Source organism: Babylonia areolata, chromosome 29 (genome assembly GCF_041734735.1).
Source record: "Babylonia areolata isolate BAREFJ2019XMU chromosome 29, ASM4173473v1, whole genome shotgun sequence".
Lineage (NCBI taxonomy): Eukaryota > Metazoa > Mollusca > Gastropoda > Neogastropoda > Buccinidae > Babylonia > Babylonia areolata.
Genome location: NC_134904.1, coordinates 38,829,148 through 38,853,792, shown reverse-complemented (window position 1 = coordinate 38,853,792; position 24,645 = coordinate 38,829,148). Strand labels below are relative to the sequence as shown.

Below are 24,645 nucleotides of genomic sequence, written 5' to 3'. Positions count from 1 at the left end.
TTCTTTGTGTCAAGATCATCATCACTCTTTTCTTTTTTTTTTCAGCAGCCGAAACCACTAAGTCGTTATTATGTTCCTTCTTTTTGTTTTTCTTTTCTTTCTTTAACTTTTTCTTTGTGTCAAAATCATCATCATTCTTTCAGCAGCCGAAACCAATAACATTTTGTGTTCTATGGTTATTTCAAGATAATAAATTGCTGGGCAGGCGCCTTTTCTACATATCCACCTTCTCCATACAAATTCACCCTTCTTCCTTGATGACTATATGTCAGGAACCATCACTGTCTCCATCCACACTCGTCGACTCGGCCTGACGGGGTAGCTGGCTACTCTCCCTTTGACCCTCCCACCCGAACCTCGTTTCCTATCCCCTAACAGTCAGCGAAAGGAGGAGTTTGTAGTATACTCCATGTTTGGTGATACATATACTTACCATGTCAAACTGATGCAAACAAGGCCTATCGGTTTGCTCTGCTTGGCCAAATTTCGCGCGGCTAACAGTGAAAAGACGAGCCGTCTTGCCCGGTCCGCTCTTAGCCAATCAAACGCCTCTAAAAGCTATAAGCGCTGAATCATTCCTTTGGCCAAGGCTCTCCACGCCCTTTCCCACTTCCTTACTCCTTGCTAAAAAGTTATTCCCACTTCCTTGCTCCTTCCAAAAAGTTATTCCCACTTCCTTCCAAAAAGTTATTCCCAGTTATTCCCACTTCCTTCCAAAAAGTTATTCCCACTTCCTTGCTAAAAGTTATTCCCACTTCCTTACCCGGGGTATATATATAACAAGAAAGAAAGTCTGTTCCTTCTTGCTAAAAGTTATTCCAACTTCCTACCCGGGGTATAAAAAAAAAAAGGAAGTCCTTTCCCCTCCTTACTCTGTATCACCCCGTACACCTCTCCACGCTTTTCTAACGCCTCCCTGATGAACCAAAACACTGATTTCACCCACCAGAAAAAAAAAAATCATACATAATAATAATATAAAAGAGACCAGTCCCATCGACAAGCCATTACGGGGGGGAGGTGGATGGGGTGGATGGGGGAGGTAGGTAGGTAGGGGAACAAGACTGGGAGGAAAAAAGAAGGGGAAAAAAAAAAGTGAGACACACTTAAAAAAAAGAAAAAAAAGAAAGGAAACTGTGGACCCACCCACGCCCGGTCGGATGACCGAAGAAGTGCTGAGCGGTAGCGCGTTCGAATCTGTGCGCGGGGCAGGCAGTGCCAAGGGCTGGGCTCCCATAGCCGCTGGGGAGGCCGCGGCGGCGGCGGTGCCGTTAAGAATTCCATACCCTGGCAAGACAACAAAGGCTAACGAAGGTGAGGATACAGGGGGGGAGGGGGGGGGGAGGGGCGTGGGGGTGGGCGGGCAGTATTATAGTCCTTCTTCGCTCTTTCTCTCTCGTGTCTCGGAGGTGGTGGCACAATGTTTTTTTTGTTTTTTTTTTTGGTTTTTTTTTAATTCCCAAAATGAGGGGGAGCGAGGTAATAGTTTTAGGCGTATTATATATCAAAGTGGGAAATAAAATTAAGCCAAATGCCTTGCCAGTCTTTTTTTTTTTTTTTTTTTTTTGCGGGGGCGTGTTTGGGGATAGAACTGAAACAAACGGCACCATTATTTGTTTGTCCGTCTTTCTTTTATTTCATCGAATCTTCGGTCGTGGTCAGCCTACACAACTTGAGAAGAAAAACAAAAGAAAAAAAAGCGCCTATAACTTGTCTCCTTTGAGCTGAAAGTTTCAAGTGAAACTATCCAACAACTTGGGGAGGAAAAAGAAAAAAAAGAAAAACATAGCCTGTTGTTTTTCTGTCGGTTGAAACCATCTTACGACTGAAAAAGCTACTACTATATGGCTGCCTCCTTTTCTTTTAAAATTCTGTTAATGATGTTTACTTGTTCAGTTTCAAAACGACTTATTTCAGTGTTCGCACCGTCTTGTGGAAAATTGGTCCGAGATCGGTCGAATCTAGGATTTTCTGAAGCTTTCACTCCCTCACCCTCCCCTCCATCCCCCCTTTATATATATATATTCATAACCATTGTCTAAAACTACTTGTCAAATATCAGCTTCATTTTCTTGCTTACTCACTTTCTTCATCATGTGATCGCAGAAAAGTTTTATTTTTTATTTTTTTTTTACATTTATTTGCTTATTTATCATTATTGTCTTTTTTTAAATTTATTTATTTTATTTATTATTTATCTAATTATGTTATTTTCATTATTATTATTATCATTATTATTATCATTATTGTTATTATTCATTTATTTGTTTATTTATTTATTTTAAATATATTATTTATTTATTTAATTTTTTTTTATCTATTTTAAAAAATATATTTTTCTCAAGGCCTGACAAAGCACGTTGGGTTACGCTGCTGGTCAGGCATCTGCTTGGCAGATGTGGTGTAGTAGCGTATATGGATTTGTCCGAACGCAGTGACGCCTCCTTGAGCTACTGAAACTGAAACTATTTAAAAAAAAAAAAAAAAAAAAAAAAAAAATCTAAATGCCCCTTCCCACATCGAAGTCGAACTTAAGGCGGACATGTCCGACGATTTCAATTCGAGTACACCAACGTGCATCGTGCTCGGTGTTGGTAGCATCAACTAGCTGCTGTAATTAATTCAATACTAATTCCTGTCTTCTTTCCGCTTTCCGATTAAGCGGCCGCTGCTGCTGCTGCTGCGACAAATACGTATCAAAGAAATGATTCGGTGAAAGCCATACGTGCGTTGCTCAAGGTCTTGCTCTTCCTTGATGGTCATCATCAAAACACCACACTGATTTGTGTTCTTTAAAAACAAATAAAAAAACAAAACCAAAAAAAAACCGATGGTCCTACCGGTAACCCTAATTCCAACGTGTCGGAGGATCCACAACGTGCTCAATTCATCTCCGTCACTGGATCGTTCTCTCTCTCTCTCTCTCTTACTGCGGCGGAAAAAAAAAACAACAACCAAAAAATCCCCAAACCGCGAAGCCGATAATCACCGATAGTCTCCCGTTTCAACGGTGTCTCTCTAACTCGAAGCATGCATGCATTACTAGAACTGATCAACGCCTCTCTCTGATGCAGGGAATTTCACTGGTCTCTTTTTCCCTTTCGCTCCCGGGTCTTACTACTACTACTACTACTACTACGACGACGACGACGACGACGACGACGTCTACTACTACTTCACAAAGAGGAGGAGGAGGAACACAGCCACACACCATCTTGATTATCACAAGTGTACAAGTGCCTACTGCTACATTCACATAGACAAGGAAACCAGAAAACGAAAACGAAATATGTGAACTACAAAAAAAAGAAAAAAGAAAAAAAAGGAACCATCATGAATTGTTACAGCAAACTACAACTACATCTACTATCTAATCGCTACAAAATAAATCATATGGGTGGTGGTGGTGGTGGGGGTCTGGGCGGGGATAGATGCTACACAGAAAAAAAAAAATCAGACCCCCATCACTAGGAAAAAGTCCATTCACACATGCACTTTCAATTCCGCTGCACACAGACAGGCTACTAGCTATAACTAACAAACAACTAGACGTGCGCGTACTCTGTCTACTGCAAACTGAAAGCAAGCGAAACGACTGGGCGTGCTGTTTGGTGAATAGCTAAGGGTGTCTCTATGAAACATCGTGAAAAAAACCAAAAAACTATCACTTTCAAGATCCCTACTGGTTTACAACTTCTAGACCATACACCCAGAGTGTATGCATTCTACAAAACAAAAAGTGAAGAATTACAACAAAGATAAGTAGATAAACAAAAAAAATGAATAAATAAATAAAATAAACACCTACGTGGCTACAACAGTGACAAAACGGACCGGCGAAGGCATCTGGCTAAATAACTTACTTTTTTTTGTTTGTTTTTGTTATACAGAGGAATGAAATTAACTCTAAAATAATGGTTCATCTTTTAAGGACATGTTTGTGAAATTATGATTGTATCGCCAATATGAATCATCCATGTAATATCTAAAAATATTGAAACATTTTGTTTTGGTACTGACTTAGTTTTTTCTTACTTTTTGTGCCACCCCTGGGAGTGAGAACAAAACCACTCATTCTGTTTATATATATATATATATATATATATATATATATATATATAAACATAATATAACACATTAAAACCTGGAAATCCACAATAATAAGGGATGTCATACACAAACAGTGCAATCATAATGTGGGACAATAATAATTATAATCATAATTATGCAGTGCAACAGGATTCCAGATTACTAACTGCAAGACGATATTGGAACAAACCAGAACATGTGCAATATATCGCACAGATATGCAAGTCTCCCCAACCCCACCCAACCCCAAAATTGTATTTAAAAAAAAAAGCATCACCACGGACACAACAAAAAATAGCAAACAAAAAACCAAAACCAAACCACCACCCCCTGCCCCCCCAAAGCCGCCCCCCCCCCCCCCTCCCCGGTAAAAAAAAAAAACCCAACAAAACCCCACATGGTTTTGTCCAACAATTCACGTTATCTTCATCTACTGCGCCCTCTTTCCACCTCCAATAGCTGTCACTGTCCACATTAATTCATGTTATTATCATCACATACACTTTCAATTATTCTGCATGCAGCTGCTAAGCAACTCTAGGAAAAAAACCAAAACAAACAACAACAAAAAACAACAGGCAAACAAAAACGTCATCGGAATTAAAGCACGAGGCAAAAAAAAAAAAAAAAAAAAAAAAAAAAAAAAAAATTACAATGCTCCTTTCAGGCAAACCGCATGACATGTTACACAAGGCTACAGTGTTACATATGCAAGTACATGGTCCATTGTCCACTTTAGAATGTAAAAAAAAAAAAAGAGAAGAAAAACAAAGAAAAAGAAAAGAAAGGGGGCAATTCAAAAAAGGAATTGATTCAACGATTCTGAATATACATCACACGATCTACAGTATCAAGTATTAAAAAAAAAAAAAAAAAAGGCATTCCCGGCAAGACATGATCAAGTATCCAGATGGTGTCCATCTAAATAAAAAAAACCCACACACACACCTAAAAGGCCAAGCGTGCCACCACCTAGTGATCAATTCATCCTCAAAGTGCAGCAAGCACCATCACTATGTCCAAAGCTCCCAAGAGGTCGTCCTACTACATTCATCATGCCACCAAATCCTTTACTACTACATACAATACATACATACATACATACATTCATCTACAACAACAAAATAAACCAACAGTGAGGGCAACACCACTGAGTCAGTTACAAAGTAAGCCAACTAAAAACAAAACCAACGAAAGATGACAATGAGATGTGGGGGAAAAAGTGATGAAGATAGAGGTGTGTGTGTGGCCTGGGGCGGGGTGGGGGGGGGGGGGGGAAGAAGTAGGGGTGTGTGTGGGGAGGGTCTGGGATAATAAAAACAACAAACAGACAACCCACCCATCCTCCCTGAACACAACAACAACAACACAACAACAACAAAAACAGATTAAAACATCTGAACGATGGGAGGACGTGGACTGGTCATGAGCGAGTGTGGAAGGAATCAGGACTGGATTAAAAAAAAAAATTATAAAAGAGTCAAAAGGGAAAGAAAGAAAGAAAGAAAAGAAGAAGAAGAAGAACAACAACAACAACCAGAAGAAATGGAAGAAGAAATAGGAGAATAAGAACGAGAAGAAGAGAGAGAAACAAAATCATCTCTATCTTTCAATGGAAAATACTTATATCCCACGTTAATATCTTAGGGTACAAGCTGATGTTGTTGGTAAGACCGCGCGGTAGGAACTGTCGCTGCCACAGAACGGCGGTTGAAAAGTCCGCCACAGCTTAGCTTAACTCACTCAGTACGGCCAGTCCTCTCTTCTCCTCTACACAGACCCCTCGGATGTCCAGTGGGTGTCTGAATGACCCAACCTTTAGCTTCCGTCGTCAGAACTGTGGTATTCTTTGTCAACATTCACCTCTTCAGTATAAGAGCGTTCCGCTTGCAATATTTTGATGATGGTAATTGGGGTGAAACGCTGTTAGCGTCGTCTCTTTCGCCGTTCGTATGGAGAGAGTTAAACTGATGAAAAGTCTGTCACAGCTAGCTAAACTGTTCAATCAATACAACAGAACTGACAGACACCAGCTACTAGTAAGTACTTTCAATGACTGTGATACACCTACCTTCATACCAAAACACACAAAATAGTACAGCTAGGCCGACAGCACATGGTTTGAATTAAATGTAATCCCTAGGGTACCACACTGGATGGACAAAACTATTGACAATTATTTTTTTTTTTTAAAGAAGAAAAAAAAAGAGAACAACTAAAATGGTTAGCAAACTGAAAACAAACCTTACCAGACCAAGAGTTTCGAACACGATGGCGATATAAATTACATATATCTTGATAACTACGGAGCTGAACCCATAGAATCAACGGCAATCCTAAAACTAAATAATCACTAATAAAATCACTAGAAAAACAACAACAAAAAAACACCTCTTCTAAAAACAAAACAAAAAACAAAAAAACAAAACAAAAAAACAACAACAAAACATCCGCTACGCACAATAGTAGCAATGACCAAGAACACTCCCTCAGAGGTTATCAAAGCTGGTCTTGAAATCTGATCAAAATTAGGGTGTAGCATGACCAAGAAACAATACTTCATCAAAAAGTTACACAGTAAAGCGAGTGCGGGCCGCTGCTGCGGTTTGGCCAATCCCTGTGAAATTATAAATAGCTATCCAATCACAGGCCCCCAACCCTGTGAAATTATAAATAGCCATCCAATCACAGGCCCCGAACCCCTGTGAACTTATAAATAGCTATCCAATCACAGGCCTCCAACCCTGTGAAATTATAAATAACTATCCAGTCACAGCTCTCAACTGTGAAATTATAAATGACTATCCAATCACTATTGACATTCAGGGTTAAGTTTGGCACAGGAAATATTTACCCCCCCCCCTTTCTCACCCCCCTCCCCTTCCCGCTTTTTATCCCCCCCCCCCCTTTTTTGGGGGGGGGTGCTTGTTCTTTTTTGTTGAATACAATACAAAGTATGAAACTGCGCGTACATCTACATGAACCTAAAATAAGTTTCAACGCTGTAGAAACAACCGAAATGTACTACTCATCAATCGAAGTAGTTCTTTTTTTCCCCCTGCATGACCACAATTTTACCACCACAAAAAACAAAACAAAAAACCCCCACAAAAACACAACTATTACAAACGGTTAGACTATGTTGCACAAAGATATAAACTGTGTCTACACATCCCTACTAAATACAGTTGAGAGACAGAGAAAAATCAACCGAAAAAAACAACAACAAAAAAACAAACAACAACAACAAAAAAACAACAACAACCCAAAACAAACAAACAAACAAACAAACAAAAAAAACAACAACAACAAAAAAAACCCACTCCGCGTCCCAACAATAAATGGTTAGACTACGTTACAAAGAAAGAACCGTCGTCTACACACCCCTCCTACAAAATACAGTTGAGAGAGAGAGAGAGAGAGAGAGAGAGAGAGAGAGAGAGAGAGAGAGAAACGAAAAAAAAACCCCGTCCAACTAACTCGTGAGTTCATTGCAGCTACATGAATACAGTGGCAGCGTTTACCCCTTTCGTTGTTCAGCTCTGACAAGACAGCCAAGCAATAGACAGAGGGAGGGAACAGAGTCCATCACCATCTGTAACACGGGAGGGGGGTGTGGAGAAGAGAGAGAGAGAGAGAGAGAGAGAGGGGGGGCACAGTCATGTAATGCACTGAACACATGACAGCCAAAAAACCCTAGAAGCAAACTCTTCAGACAAAAAAAAAAAAAAACAAAAAAAAAAAAACCCACAAAAAAACAAAAACAGAAAAATACAACCACCAACCCACGGTTGTTTTGGAAAAAAAGGGTTTTATTTCAACTTTTTTTTTTTTTTTTTTTTTTTTTTTTTTTTTTTAGTATTCCATCATCACGTAAGAAAAAAGTAGATGCCATCAATAACCACGAGAGGGAATTAGGCAGGAACATTGGGGCAAACGGGTTCTCATAAAGAAAAGAAAAAGAAGAAGAAGAAGAAGAAAAAAAAGGAGACGAATAAAAAGCAATTATTGCAATCAAAAACAAAATTACAGATGGCGACCAAAAATGATAACTATAAACTTTTGTGTGGGCAGAAATCAAAGAAACACGGGGCTACATGGTCTTTGTATCACAAAGTATGTCTTTCAAAAGGAAGGCTAAAAAAAAAAAAACCCACACAAACCTACGGGGAAAAAAAAAAACACACACAAAAAAACAAAGGTCTGAAAAAAAATATATTGAAGAAAACCTCTACAGTACTAGTACCACACATTGCTTTCCACTAAAAAGAAAGAAAGGAAAATACAAAAAACAAAAACAAAAAACATTCACAGTATCTTCTATATAAAAAAAAACTCGGATACAGGTCCAACTGAAAAATTCTGAAGACCACCCCCCCCCCCCACCGCACCCACCCAAAAAAAAGGCTGGTGCTTCGTTTCATTATCAATAAACTCATTACCCACAATCAGATCTATCCCAAACGGTATAGCTAAAAAAAAAAAAAAGAAAAAAAAAAAAGAAAAAAAAGGTATTCACTGTGGCACAACAGCCTTGTGGCCACAGCTCTGGCATCACCAGCATCCCTCACAACAGGCAGCGAGTTGTGTGGACTTCAAAGGATCTCCAACTGTCCAGGTGTCAAGGCCACACAAGGGGCTTGCAAAAAAAAAAAAGAAAAAAAAGAAAAAAAAAAGATGGTCCTCACCAAAAAAAAAAAAAGCCACGCTGTATATTGATAGCCCAAGCCGACCACGGGAGTCATCTGCGCGCTCAAACACTCACTCACTCATTCACACACACACACAAGCTCTCAATCTCCTCTCTCTCTCTCTGTCTCTCTTTCTCTCTCACACACACACATACACACACACACACACACACACACACACACAAGCATTCTTCGCTGTGCAGCAGCAGCAGTTGTTCTGAAACTTTTGAGTGTTGCTGTTGCTGCTGTTGCTGCGACTGGAAGCTAAGCTAAATGACGTCATCAGTCAGACCTACACTGTCCTAGCCCTCCTACATGTGGAGTGATGGCCTAGAGGTAACGCGTCCGCCTAGGAAGCGAGAGAATCTGAGCGCACCGGTTCGAATCATGGCTCAGCCGCCGATATTTTCTCCCCCTCCACTAGTAGACTTTGAGTGGTGGTCTGGACGCTAGTCATTCGGATGAGACGATAAACCGAGGTCCCGTGTGCTAGCATGCTCTTAGCGCACGTAAAAGAACCCACGGCAACAAAAGGGTTGTTCCTGGCAAAATTTTGCGGAAAAATCCAATTGGATAGGAAAAACAAATAAAACTGCACGCAGGAAACAATACAAAACAAAAAGAAAAAAAGAAGAAAAAAAAAGGGTGGCGCTGTAGTGTAGCGACGCGCTCTCCCTGGGGAGAACAGCCCGAATTTCACACAGAGAAATCTGTTGTGATGAAAAGAAATAGAAATAGAAATATTATGGCGGCGAGACAGTCTGCGCGTGTTTTGTGGGTTTTGTTTGTTTGTTTTTGGGTTTTTTTGTTTTTTTGTTTTGTTTTTAGCTTTTTTTTGTCATCTCGGCTTCTATCGACAGCCAGTCATTAGAAAAAAAAAATCAAATCCCGACTGCTCACCCCACCCTCCCTCAAACACTATATACACCTTGTTGGTTTCTGGAACCCGAACCATGACTACTGTCTTCTTGTTCTTCACTTTACCCTTGTCCAGATTATAATGATGATGATGATGATGAAAGGATATCATCATCAAAGATGTTCTTCACGCACGCGCAACAGCGCCAATACACACCAAACATCATCGCGGCCTCCAAAATGAATGTTTTGATTGAAAACAACAACAACAAAAATTCAACACACGCACATTATTATTGCAAGTTTCATTATCCCCCCCCACCTCCACCTCACCCCACACCCTCGTCATTGAAAAAAACACACACCAACACGTGTAACTAGTGGTGTTGTTGTTGTTGTTGAAACCCAGAAACAAATGCATAAGGAAGAAACGTATTTAAGAAAAAAAAAAAGTTTTAAGAGAGAGAGAGAGAGAGAGAGAGAGAGAGAGAGAGAGCGAGAGAGAGAGCGAGCGAGCACCAAATCAGGATAAACGAATTCAGTGGTAACCCGAACAACAAAAAACACCAACTTTTGTCAATCAATGGGAGGCAATGATTATTAATTAAAAGTTCTGTTGGCTAAAACTAAAAAAAAAAAATAAAAAAAAACAGGAACCACCAGCGTCACGGAACGAGAAGACGTATCACTATAAGGGAAGAAAGGAAGGAAAGAAGGAAAGGAAGCGAGGAAAAAACAAACAAACAGGGAAACCCCACAACAACAACATCTACAAGAAACACTACCACCACAACTAAACACTAAGTACAACGAGATAATAAGAAGTCAAGTGAGGTCAAGACACTGAACGTCCTTTTGATCCATTACATGTCACACAGGAAAGGAAAATTAGCACACAGAGAGAGAGAGAGACAGAGAGAGAGAGAGAGAGAGACAGAGACAGAGACAGAACAATAAATGAATAAATAAAAGGAATCCACAGCGAAGACCGCCATCAAAAGAAACAAAAGACTCCAGACATGGCACCACCACCTTTTCCTGGGTATTGCTGGGTAGGGGGTTAGGGGGTGGGGTGGTGGTGGTGGTGGTGGGGTAGGGGGTAGGGGGTGGGGGGTAGGGGATCATCATTAAACACAAAAGGGCAAATACACCCCTTCACACCCCCAAGAAGAAACACAAAACCCCATAGATTGCGCGAAGACTTCACACCACTGCTTACATCAGTCATCCTGTGCCAATTTCAAAAATTCAAACACACACACACACACACACACACACACACACACACACACACACTCAAAAGCTACCCCTCACAAAAATGCCGTGGGGCATAGTCAGTCAAATGTGAAACGATAAGTTAATAATAATAATAATAAGAAGAAGAAGAAATTACAATTCAACATTGTATAGAACACACCAGTGATTTTCATGACCGGCTTAAAATCACAAAAGCACACAATGTACAAAAACAACAACAGCAACAACAAAATGTTGAGGTTCAGGAAACAAATACAAACGACATGATTATCCAAACCCTGATCAATATCAATCATCACGAGGTACACAGGGAGTCATGGGAAACGCACAGCGAATATCTAAAAAAAAAAAAAGTAAGAAAAGCTGGAATTCTGAGGGGTACATAATGGGATTCGATCCGTTAAAAAAAAAAAAAAAAAAAATTAAATTAAAACAAAAAGCCTGGCGGGAGGGTAAAAAAACAACAACTGAAAAGAACCGGGTGGTTTGTTTGTGTAAGATTTCGAGTTGTTATAAATAATGAAAAAAAAGGGGGAAAAAAATCGACTGGAACAGAATCTGGCCAAACATTCTTGGCGGAAAAAACAACTGAAAAGAACTGGGTGATTTGTTAGTGCAAGATTTCGAGTTATTGAAAAGGGGGGGAAGAAAAAAAAAAAAAAAAAAGAAAAAGAAAAAAGATTACTGGAACAGAAGATCTGGCCCAAATGTCTTGAACGGGGATGGTGGAAAGATGCGGTTTGCGGGGTGGGGGAGGGGGGTGAAGCGTGGTAGCTGTGGTGGGGAGAGAGACTGAGGGTTGTGAGACAATCCTCTGTTGATATGGTATAGTATTAATAAACAACAATCACACTGGGACGTGGGGGTGTCGGGGGGTAGTAAGTAATAACGGTGGGTGAAAATAATGAGAACAGACCATTATTCTGTGTGAGACATTTTCCAGAGATAAATATAGTGCAGGATTTTTTTTTTTTGCTGCCCAAAACACTGACCAACGTGCTGATAATAGGATCGACCAAGCATCCTGGTATCAATGATGCCACACACCGCATCTTCAAAAAACAAAACAAAAACAAAACAACAAAAAAACACACAAAAAAACAACACCTGTTCGATGACTTCTTCTTCGTTCGTGGGCTGCAACTCCCACGTTCACTCGTACGTTCAAGAGTGGGCTTTTACGCGTAAGGCCGTTTTTGACCCGCCATGTAGGCAGCCATACTCCCCTTTCGGGGGTGTACATGCTGGGTTCATTCGTTCTTGTTTCCATAACCCACGGAACGCTGACGTGGGTTACAGGATCTTTAACGTGCGTATTTGATCTTCTGCTTGCGTACACACACGAAGGGGGTTGAGGCACTAGCTGGTCTGCACATATGTTGACCTGGGAGATCGTAAAAAAAAAAAAAAATCTCCAGCCTTTACCCACCAGGCGCCGTCACCGTGATTTGAACCCGGGACCCTCAGATTGAAAGTCCATCGCTTTTAACCACTCTGTTATTGCGCCCGTCGACGACTTTCTTCCCCTCTACTTGTCAACCTACCTCCCCCCCCGCCCCCCCACACACCCACACCCGTCTCTCTCGCTTGTATGGACATAATAGGTAGAAGAGATAAGTACCGATATTACCATCAACTGACAAGTATCACAATATTTCGGTTTCCAGCTAAAGTTTTGACAATGACAACACTCCCTCGACACGTGTCTCCTATGTCTGCATTATTGCATTATTGCTCTCCTGTGGAGAAACAAAGAGAGCAAAATATCACAGGCAAACTGACAATTTACTCATGACGTAACTGCCTCAAACGATTTAAAAAAAACAACAACAACAAAATGATGACCATGCCCAGCAAACTATTTCTCCTTCGTTGTGGTAGTGCTGAGAAAAAGCGTGCGGGGGTCTTTAAGTGCAGTTTCAATCATTTAAGTAATTCCACGTTCCAGACAGCAGGTGGTGTTGTTTTTTTATCCCTCAACTTTCATTGCACAAATACAAAAACCATCCGTTGAAAGTTCTCATGATACCGTGTCCTGCAAACAACAACAGCAGCAGCAGCAGCAGGAGGAGGAGAACCTGCTTATCAATTTCAGGCTGGCAGCACAAAATTCATTGGTGTACTTTCCATGTCATCTAAACCAACATCACATATAGCCAAACATTTTTGGGGGAGAAAAGGGGTATTGAAAACTGCACTGAAAAAAGGGCATTGAATGAGACCAATGATGTAAAGTAGGAACATGAATTCTAAACTCCAAACAAAAAACATATTCCCTGGCAAAAGGAAATAAAATCTAAAAGCGTGTTTGTTTTTTGTTGTTGTTTTTTTCTTCTACAAAATGGACCTTGCACACTGCAGGATTTCAAGGTTGTCATGTTTACTGCAAAGGATGGTGGTGATCGAGCCAAAACAAACACAAACATTCTACGTAAAACGTATTATTTATTTATTTTTTTTTTTTTATATCGCATTTACGATAAAATGAGACAGATCTGAAGGCCTAGAATTTTCCTTCACAATTTAACACATACCAATGAAATGAGACAGATTGAAATGTCAATTACTTCCCTTTAAGAAGAAAAACGTCTACCCCTTTACATGAAAAAAAACCCCACCCAAAAAACCCACATCAGAATGTCAAAGACATCATAACAAAAAGAAAAAGAAAACCATAGATGCACTTGGCGGGGAGGGCGTCGCATTGACAAAAAAGTGACGAATTTACATGTATATAATTCTTCGCTTGTCTCAGTTCTAGAAAGAAAAAAAAGACATCCTCGACAAGCCTGCTTGTGTGATGGCTTCAGCAAATCAGAATCATCCTTGTGACAAGTACTTTTCTGTGTGCACTTGAAGCACTTCTGTTATGCAATATCAATACCCAGTGTGAGATACCCCCCGGGAAAAAAAAGAGAAAAAAAGTCAACGGAGCAACAATACAAAGAGCCGTGTGTGTCCAAAATTGTCAAATGACATAACTTCTACCTCTCGTACTATATATATATATATATATATATATATATATATATATATATATATATACATATATATATATATATATATATATATATATATATATATATATATATATATATATCAATCACACTATGCCTGGAGATTGAATTTAGGGCGAAGTGAAGTCTGGGGGGCTGGGTGAATAGGGGGGGGCAGTGGGGGGGAGAGGGGTGCGGAGGGGGTGTGGGGGTGGGGGTTCTCGGTGTCCTGGGGGGTGAACACTTTGTGTGGGGGAGGCACACACACACACACACACACACACAAAACCAACCAAACTGTGACACCGGGCTGGACTAAAAATTCACCATATATGAGGAGGAACTCTGTCAACAACCCCTAAAAAAAAAAAAGCAAAAAAAAAAAGCAGAAGATAAAAACATAACTGCTCAAACAAGAAATTCAGTGTCGGCACAACTGACATATTTCATTTATTAAAAAAAACCCAAAAAACAAAAACCTCTCCGTCTTCAATTCAGTCCAACTCAAACTGTAAGTATGATAATAAAAAAAAAGAAGAAGAAAAAGAAAAAAAACCAAACAAACAGGAGGTGGGGGAGCGAGGGGGGGTGCGGGGAGGGGGATGCTCAAGCCCAAATGCTGTCTTCTCGTTTTATTAATCATCAATATAACCCTATAGCCCGTCAGTCAATGGGTACCATGTGCTATATATATATAAAAAAAAAATAAAAATAAAAAAGGCTAGCGGGCTATAATTCCTTGGTCAACTCGAGTAAGGTCAAAGGACACAAGACAGTATGGCGACGCTGTCAACGAATCCTCTGAACAGGCCCACCAAGCTTTGTGCAAGTCTTCTGACACGAAAAATAACAATCAATTTTAACCAAGACCTTCGCGAAGGTTTCTGACATGACCACAAGAAACCACAACCCCCCCCCCAAAAAAAACAACAAAAACAACAACAAAAAACAAAAACAAAAAAAACAACAAACAAACAAGCAAACAACTAACTCTACCTAGGCTTACATAAGACCAACGAGAGCCCTTCAGACACACGCACACACACACACAACGACCCCTTGCCACCAAAAACAAAACAAAACAAAAAAACCAACAAAAATAACAACCTCAATTCCTGAACAACAAAACTAACAACCCACACAGAACACCACGATCTACGACCGCACAACACAAGGCCAATGGAAACATCTGTGCCGGGGTTTACATTACAAAGAACCACCGCTCGCTACCACAGAACACCACACCGCATCACTACACAACTGAACACACTGCAACCCCCCTCCGCCCCCCCCCCCCCCCCCCACACACACACACACCCCTCTTCCCCCGCGGATCAGCAAAACTAACACCTCCCCTTCTGAGCAACTAGCTAATTATCAGCCCACAAGAATACAACTTGGTCTATTATTACCCAAACGACTAACAATAACTAGAATAACTCTGAACCAACCGCCAATATTGGTCGTTAAAACTCACATTATCGTTCTAAGATGTTCACACACACTGCTTGCCCCCTCCTCTCTCTCTCTCTCCCCCCCCCCCCCATCTTGATCATATCACTTCATAATTATAGAACATAGCAGCAAAATGAGGAAAAGTCGTGTGTAAAGTTGAACAAAGAAACCACGGGACTTACAGGTTCAAAACCAAATCCATGCATTGACAATTCAACCGTGTCAAAATGTGGTCAGAGTTTGTGCCAAACAGATTATTATCACTCCTGGATCAGACAACGGAGACACACACAGACACACACAGACACACGGACACACACACAGACACACACACACACACACACAGACACACACACACACACACACCACGCGAGAGAGATACGCAGTTCTTCTTCCTATGGTGAACATTTCGTGTCAAAAAACAACTACTTCCGATTCCGGTGGGAAAACAAGAAAGCAGGGAATAGAAAAGTCAGGGAAAGGAAAGAAGAAAAACGTGGCGAAAAAAAACAAACAAACTATTGAGGCACACCACAAGCACACAACATCGAGTCCTAAAAAAAAAAAAAAAAAATGTCATATACAATGAAATGTCACTCGTCTGGAGTGAATGAACAAATACTCCCTCCTCCCTCCACACAATCAAGTCAATATATATATATATACCTGATACACAGCAAAGCATCGTGACATCACATTGAAACCCAGTTGGCAGATATGATATATATATATTAATATAATTTATGGAAAAAAAAAACACACAAAAACTGGCGTGTGTACACGCAATACACAATACAAATCTTTAACACTTTAGTCACTTCCATAAATATTTTGTGTGTATGTGCACACTTTGTACTTCGAATAAAACAATTATTGCGTAGAATGATCACCAAAAAAAAAAATTGGACTCCATTGCCGATGTTTAAACAAAAATGTCAGCTGCTGTCGATACATAATTATAGACACAGAACCGCCTGGGTCACAGCAGACTATGGTTTAGCTGCATGCAGTCAATCCCACCCCCTTACACAACGCGCACGCAAGTACGTACGCATGCACGCACACACATTCCTTTGCCTAATGAAGGCTATAATTTGAAGAGGACAGGATGTGTAAAATTAACGGGACATTTTTATTTCATGTGGAAAACACTATACGTCGCAAAAACTGGTCGCGTACAATGGAGTTACTTTGGTTGGGACTTGATATATAAATTTGATTAAAAAAAAAAAAGTCTAATCTTTCTACAAATTAAAAGAACTTTCTTACACGTAATCTGACGACCAATGCCAACACTATATTTCGTATTTCTTTTTTTAGGTCCAGATTCGTTTAGATAAAAAAAGAGAAGAAAATGAAAAAAGAAAAAAAAAGTTGTTGAAAAACTTGTTCTCGAGGTTATCAAACTGGTAACTGTATTTATATTTCGGACCACTAAGCAGCAAAAAAACTCCTGAAGAAAACAGTATTGAACAGCCTGTTCTTTACGGCTTTTGCCCTAACTAAGCAGAGACTATCAAACTCACTACTGTAGTTATATATCGGGTCACTTAGTAGCGAAAACCTTTTGAAGACTGCAGCCTTGACCAACCTATTCTTAAGGACTTTTGCCAATACTGAGGAGATCCAACTCACTTCTGCAGTTATATATCGGGCCACCAAGCAGCGAAAAATTCTTGAAAAATACAGCATTGACCAACTTTGTTCTTTTGGGCTTTTGCCAGCACAAAGCAGATATTATCAAAACTCAATGCAGTGGTTACATGTCGGGGCCACTAGTCAGCGAAAAGCTCATGAAGGCTACAGACTTGAACAACCTATTCTTAAGGACTTTTGCCAATACTGAGGAGATCCAACTCACTTCTGCAGTTATATATCGGGCCACCAAGCAGCGAAAACCTCTTGAAAATTACAGCATTGACCAACTTGTTCTTTTGGGCTTTTGCCAGTACAAAGCAGATATTATCAAAACTCATTACAGTGGTCACATGTCGGGCCACTAATCAGCGAAAATCTCATGAAGGCTACAGACTTGAACAACCTATTCTTAAGGACTTTTGCCAATACTGAGGAGATCCAACTCACTTCTGCAGTTATATATCGGGCCACCAAGCAGCGAAAAACTCTTGAAAAATACAGCATTGACCAACTTTGTTCTTTTGGGCTTTTGCCAGCACAAAGCAGATATTATCAAAACTCAATGCAGTGGTTACATGTCGGGGCCACTAGTCAGCGAAAAGCTCATGAAGGCTACAGACTTGAACAACCTATTCTTAAGGACTTTTGCCAATACTGAGGAGATCCAACTCACTTCTGCAGTTATATATCGGGCCACCAAGCAGCGAAAACCTCTTGAAAACTACAGCATTGACCAACTTGTTCTTTTGGGCTTTTGCCAGTACAAAGCAGATAAAATTATTATCAAAACTCATTACAGTGGTTACATGTCGGGGCCACTAGTCAGCGAAAATCTCATGAAGGCTACAGACTTGAACAACTTGTTTTTAAAGGCTTTTGCCGATACTGTTGGTTATCAAAATAACTACAGTGATTGTGTTTCGGGCCACTTAGCAGCGAAATACTCCACACCCTCGAACAACGTGTTCCTGAATTAAGGGTTGCTGCCAGGAGGTTATCAATCTCACTACTGTGGTTATATATTCCGGGGTCGCAAAAACATGAGAACTGGTTCTCCGGAGTTAATGCCATTTTCATTTTCTTCCTTTTTTGAAGGATTTGAAGCTATCTTGCAGATTTGCACATTCACATTCCTTAATGCTATTTCGACTCAAAATATATACCAGATATGGATGGGAGACAGACAGACAGAGAGAGAGAGAGGGGGGGGGGATCCCTTCAATTAGGTAGCTACTGCCTTTCAGTTGCAGATTTCTCCTCATTCGTTTCGGAGAACAGGCAGAAAAAACAACAACAAAAAACAAAAAAACATTCTGCAACAAGTTCTCAAAGCACGTCACGGGAACGAAGAAGGGCAGATGAAATGGAAGCTGAAGTCCTTTTAAAGAAAATGCCAGCATGGGGTACACATAAACGCACACACGCAAGTGCGCATATGCACAACGCACCCCCCACGCTCCCCAAACCACTCCACACACCCCCACCCCCCCCACACACACACACACACGTTTGTGAATACAGCCCGCGTGAGAGTGAACGTTTGCCATATATATGATATTACATGACAAAGAATGAAAACACATATACAGACATTTATATACATACACACAAAAAAAAAAAAAAAAAAAAAAAAAAAAAAAAAAGCCCCATGAAAAACAATGTCACAGGGTGTCAAATTCAACTCAAAGAAAATCTGGCCAATGGATGACATAATCCTGGTCATAATTTGGCCACACGTTCAGTCGGAGGGAAAGAAAGTGGGAAGGAGAGAGTGAAACAAACAAACAAACAGTGTGAATAATATGGAAAACGCCACGATCGTGTGTGTGTGTGTGTGTATGTGTGTGTGTGGTGTGGTGTGTGTGTGTGTGTGTGTGGAAGACAGAAGAAAAAGAAATGAGAAAGAGCGACAGAGAGAAAGAGCGAGTCAGAAAGAGCAAGAGAGTCAAAGAAACAAACAGAACAGAGAGAGAGAAAGAGAGAGAGAGAGAGAGAGAGAGAGAGAGAGACAGAGAGAGACAGAGAGACAGAGAGACAGACATTTATATTTACAAACAAACGTACAAACCAAAACCAAAACAAACAACCCCCACCACAACCAACCAACCCCAAGCACAAAAAAGAGGAAGTACAGAAGAAAAAAAAAAAAAAAAAGGTATGCGACTCATGCCGATTGACACCCCTCCCCCTCCCTCAAATTCAACCCCCCCCCCCCACACCCTCCCGAAAATAACTAAAACACAGTAACACAGTCCACCGACAGTCCACCGCCAAGCCACACCACCACGCCGCTGAGCAATGAGCAGCGAGGCAACAAGTCCGTCCCCGTACGTCCATCCGTACATCCGTACCGATCCGTACCGGCGTCCGGACCAATCCGGACGCGCACTGCACAGCGCTGCACGCGGGACCGGGATGGGTGGGTGGGTGAGGTGGGTGTGTCGGGGAGGAGGGGGGTGTGGGGGGGGCATGGGGAAGCAGAGCTGTAGTTATCGTTCAACTCAGAAACCTAAATGAGGGTCCCCATACCAGGTGGACAAGTGAAGCAAATCGATACCTGGGTAGAAGAAGCTCGGGGTGAGCGCCGTGGTGTAGCCGCGTCCGTAGTGGGCGGCAGGCAGCGCCGGGAACCCCGCGGGCGCCGGCAGGAACCCCGCCACGCCTGCACCTGCACGGCCCGCCCGCAGCCAAGCAGCAAAGGCAGGCAAAAAGAGAGAGAGAAAAAAAAAAACCCACACAGATTAGTTTGTTTTTCTTAATTATTGTCCTGAATGTTTTGGGTTTTTTTTTCCTGTTTGTAACGTATGAAATCAATAAATAAATAAATAATTCTATGTCTACTCTTTCGCTCTCTCTTTCTCTGTGTCTAGGTGTGTGTGTGTGTGTGTGTGTGTGTGTGTGTGTGTGTGTGTGTGAGAGAGAGAGAGAGAGAGAGAGAGAGAGAGTGTGTGTGTGTGTGTGTGTGTACGTCTGTGTGTGTGTGTGTGTGTGTGTGTGTGTGTGTGTGTGTGTGTGTGTGTGTGTGTGTGTGACAGAGAGAGACAAGACAAAGTTTTCAATGTCCATTCAGCGTTACAACGCGCTTCGAGACAGAGAGACAGAGAAAGGCACAGGGAGAGGGGGGAATGAGAGGGAGAGGGATAGAGACAGAGAGAGAGAGAGAGAGAGGGGGGGTTAGAATGACAGAGAAAGAGAGGGAAAAAAAAGGATGGAGAGAGAGAGAGAGAGAGAGAGAGAGAGAGAGAGAGAGAGAGAGAGAGAGAGAGAGAGAGAGAGAGAACAGAATTACCACAGATTCAGATACAAACACTATAGTCATCAACAATTCAGTTATAAATGTTGATCTGGATTTATAACAAAGTTATGACAAAAAATGTCTTTGCAATGATGAAAAACAGAAAACAAAATCATGACAATAACATTCTATTGCTGTCTCTCTCACTCTTATCCCCATTCTCACACACACACACACACACACACACACACACACACACACACACACACACACACTACAATTTTCATTTTCATCAATATACGAAAACACATATGTACAAAACATGAGATCATGAGCAAAAAGGTATGTTGTTTAGAGACACATGATACAAATTAATAATATATTAATTATCTTCACCACAACATTAAAAAAAAATACCCCCCCAAAAACATCGATAAACCAGCTAGGACGTCTAGAACTGATACCCATGTGGAAGCTGGTGTTTTTTTTTTTTTTTCTTAATCACATAACCTAGATCATATTATGTTGTATTCCTTACCGTGTCCACTATGTGCTTGGTTAGTATCAACCTACATTCTTCTTCAAGAAAAAACAAACAAACAACAAACAAACAAACAACCCCCCCAAAAAAAAACAACAAACAAACAAAAAACCAAACACCCACCAATATCATCATTTACTCCTCAACCACACACACACACACACACACACACAAATTCCTAAACATCTATTCATTTATGTTTAAACAGAAAATAATATACAATTTCTTTCTATGACAAATAAGGCATAAACTTTCATCCTACATCCAACTGAAACATCTTTTTTTTTTCACTCTCCAAATTTACAAGCTTTCCTAACTGAAGACTAAACAGCATTTCTAAATCGTTGACATTTCTAAATCGTGTGTGTGTGTGTGTGTGTGTGTGTGTGTGTGTGTGATAGAGAGAGAGCGAGAGCGAGAGCGAGCGCACACATTTGCGCGCGCGCGTGTGTGTGTGTATTTGTACATTTCAAACATTTTATTTCGCTGTCATCTACAAATACTACATTCACATTCGACATCACATACAACAACAATCCCCACGTGCGGGAAAAAGCAGCATGCAAAAAAAAAAGAAGCCCCCACCCCAGGAAGCCCCCCCCCACCACCCCCTCCCCCTCCCCCGGAACAAAAACAAAAAATCTACGTTGCCATCATCATCATCATCATCTTCGGTTGGCATGCATGCTTGCCTCTCGACTAGACAGACTATGTGTGTGTAGCCTTTCACAATTGACCTGATGGGTGGGTGAGGGAGGTGAGGGGGTGGGTTACACAAGCGAAAGCAGGAAGTAAGGGGCAGTTCAAGGTGGTGATTTAAAAAAAAAAAAAAATGGCATGCAGAGCAAGCAGTGACAAAGTCGTTTTGATACAGATAACAATGAGCAGACCAAAAAAAAAAAAAAAAAAAAGAGAGAGAAAGAGGGAGAAACAGATTCCGCCCCCGCCCCCCGCCCCTCCCCCTCGCAGAGACTTTCAAGACCTCTTCAAAAATAGCATATAATTTACGAACAGAATGCTAAATTCTTACAATAAAAAACCCCCAACAACTTTGAACCATGCAACACACACACACACACACACACACACACATATATATATATATATATATATGATAATAATCATAAAAATAATAAAGTACAATGGCTGCGTTTCGCTCTGCTGTCGATACTATTCAATGTTGAACAAATTTATCCCCAAAACCACAGTTCCACCACTGTGTGCACGCTCCCCACAACCTAAACCTATCTTTCGCTCCGACTTTCCGCTTCGTGGCTACACAAAAACGATCATTACCAATACTTGGGATATTCTTTGCTTCGGAAAAAAAATAAAAAATAAAACATCGAAAAATTTATGACATGTTCACGGTCTCTTTGGGACAAACCGTGACAAAAGGATAAAAAGACATACTATAATTATGTTCGTTCTCTACGGCTATGTAATGAAATTAATTTCTGTTGAGTAGGCTGCTAATTTGAAAATCAAAAATAAAGTTCCATTATAATTTCACACATAATACACACAAGCTCAAAATATCACACACACACACACACACACACACACACACACACACACACACATATATATATATATATATATATATATATATATATATATATATAGTATTCACTGCCCTTCAGAGGCCACTGTGATTTACCTCATCCGTAAAATGAATAGTCGCATATTCATACGTGCGCGCGTGCGCACACTCTCACACATGCACACGCACACACATATATATACATACACACACACGCATGCACACCCACGCACGCACACACACACACACACATACAACGATACAGAAAAAAACAAAAAAACACCACCACACGTTAACAGACAACCGCTTTGAACTGAACGATACCCATACTACTGGCAAATGACGTCGCGTGCAAGCGACAGCTATCAGAATCAACATTATTCCTCGGATCCTTATTACCAAGCTTATTGATATACTATTAAATGAAAACACACACACACACACACACACACACACACACACACACACACACAAAACCCCCAACTCAGTATCATCAACTTTTAACTTATTATAACTTATAATATAAGAGCTGGACATCATATGCATACGTACACACACACACACACACACACACACACACACATATATATATATATATATATATATACACATATATATACACACACACACACACACACACACATATATATATATATATATATATATATATATATATATATATATATATATATATATATATGAAAGGATGGCAACATCAGAAATATATCTATACGAAACGACATACGAGAGAGAGAGAGAGAGAGAGAGAGAGAGAGAGAGAGAGAGAGAGAGAGAGAGAGAGAGAGAGGGCAGGCAGAGACAGACAGACAGAGAGACAGACAGACAGAAACAAGAGAGACTGACACAGTCAGTCATGAATAAATCCAGAATCACACACACACACACACACACACACACACACACACACACACACACACCAAAAAAAAATCCACTTCATCTCTTAACGAAACAGACATTATACGATCAAACCTTCTGCCAGAAATAAGGTACAACAGAACCATGTAATATAGTTTGACAATTAACAACAAGCAATACAACAAGATGCGCGCTAACAATGCAAAGCTCAACCGTCAAGTTGCTAAAGGGAAGAAGAAGAAGAAGAAGAAGAAGAAGAAGAAATACAAAGATACAAAGATGAAGAAACACAAAGAAGAACAAGAAGAAGAACAAAAAAAAAGAAACTACAAAAGGGAGGGAGGGAAAAGAGGTACCCCCGACAGCCGGCCGTACGCTAACTAGTGGCAAACTGAGCACAGCATAGACTCGAACCCGAACCCAAGCGGTAATACAACGTGTGGAGTGATGGCCTAGAGGTAACGCGTCCGCCTTGGAAGCGAGAGAATCTGAGCGGCGCTGGTTCGAATCACGGATCAACCGCGATATTTTCTCCACCTCCACTAGACCTTGAGTGGTGGTCTGGACGCTAGGCATTCGGATGAGACGATAAACCGAGGACCCGTGTGCAGCATGTACTTAGCGCACGTAAAAGAACCCACGGCAACAAAAGGGTTGTTCTTGGCAAAAACAAATAAAACTGCACGCAGGAAAAAAAATATTAAAAAAAAGGGGTGGCGCTGTAGTGTAGCGACGCGCTCTCCCTGGGGAGAGCAGCCCAAATTTCACACAGAGAAATATGTTGTGATAAAAAAAATAAATGCAAACACAAGCACAAGTAATGTTGCAGAGGAGATCCCGACCTTTTGACCAAACTAAGTGGAGCGTGGACCAGTGCTAAATGCTCCAAGCTTAGTAAGCGAATATCTATATAAGGTTCCAGTCTAACATAGGGACCGGAATTTTTTCCTTTTTCTTTTTTTTTTCTTTTTTCTTTTTGTTTTGTTTCCTCTCTCCATTCCCCAAAAACCTCAACTTCACCCTGAATGGTGGTCTGGTGGCTAGTCCTTCGGATGAGACGATGAATGATGAACCGAGGTGTTGCGTGCATTTAGCGCATGTAAAAGCACCTACGGTAACAAAAAAAAAAAAAAAAAGAAAAAAAAAGGGGGGGGGGGGGGGTCTCTCCACTAATACCATTATCATCACTATCATTATGTGAGATTAAAAAAGAAAAGAAGAAAAAAAAAGATGTAATTCAATTTTGATTACTATTATCATAGACAACCAACAATTAAGCACGGAAGCGTAACATGGCGGAGGAGCAAGGTAAGCAGCACCAAAAAAAAAAAATGTTACGAACAATATGCATAATTTCATCATTACAAAGGTTACAACACTTAGTAACATCAAAGCGAATGCCGTCAATACAAGAAGCAGTATATATATACATAGAAAAGCAGTTAAAATAAGCAGTGGAAGAGACA

The 24,645-nt window shown here is 40.6% G+C and overlaps 1 protein-coding gene across 1 annotated transcript in view; it reads right to left on the bottom strand.

Moving 5' to 3' along the window:
• Positions 1-241: 241 nt before the first annotated feature.
• Positions 242-24,645, bottom strand: part of LOC143274665 (RNA-binding protein Musashi homolog Rbp6-like) — a 233,964-nt gene continuing 209,560 nt past the window's right edge. The window contains exons 11-13 of the mRNA XM_076578538.1: positions 19,542-19,652; positions 1,147-1,287; positions 242-261 (exon numbers count right to left, since the gene is read on the bottom strand). Of these exons, the coding sequence (XP_076434653.1) occupies positions 242-261; positions 1,147-1,287; positions 19,542-19,652 (272 nt within the window). The remainder of the gene's footprint in view (positions 262-1,146; positions 1,288-19,541; positions 19,653-24,645) is intronic.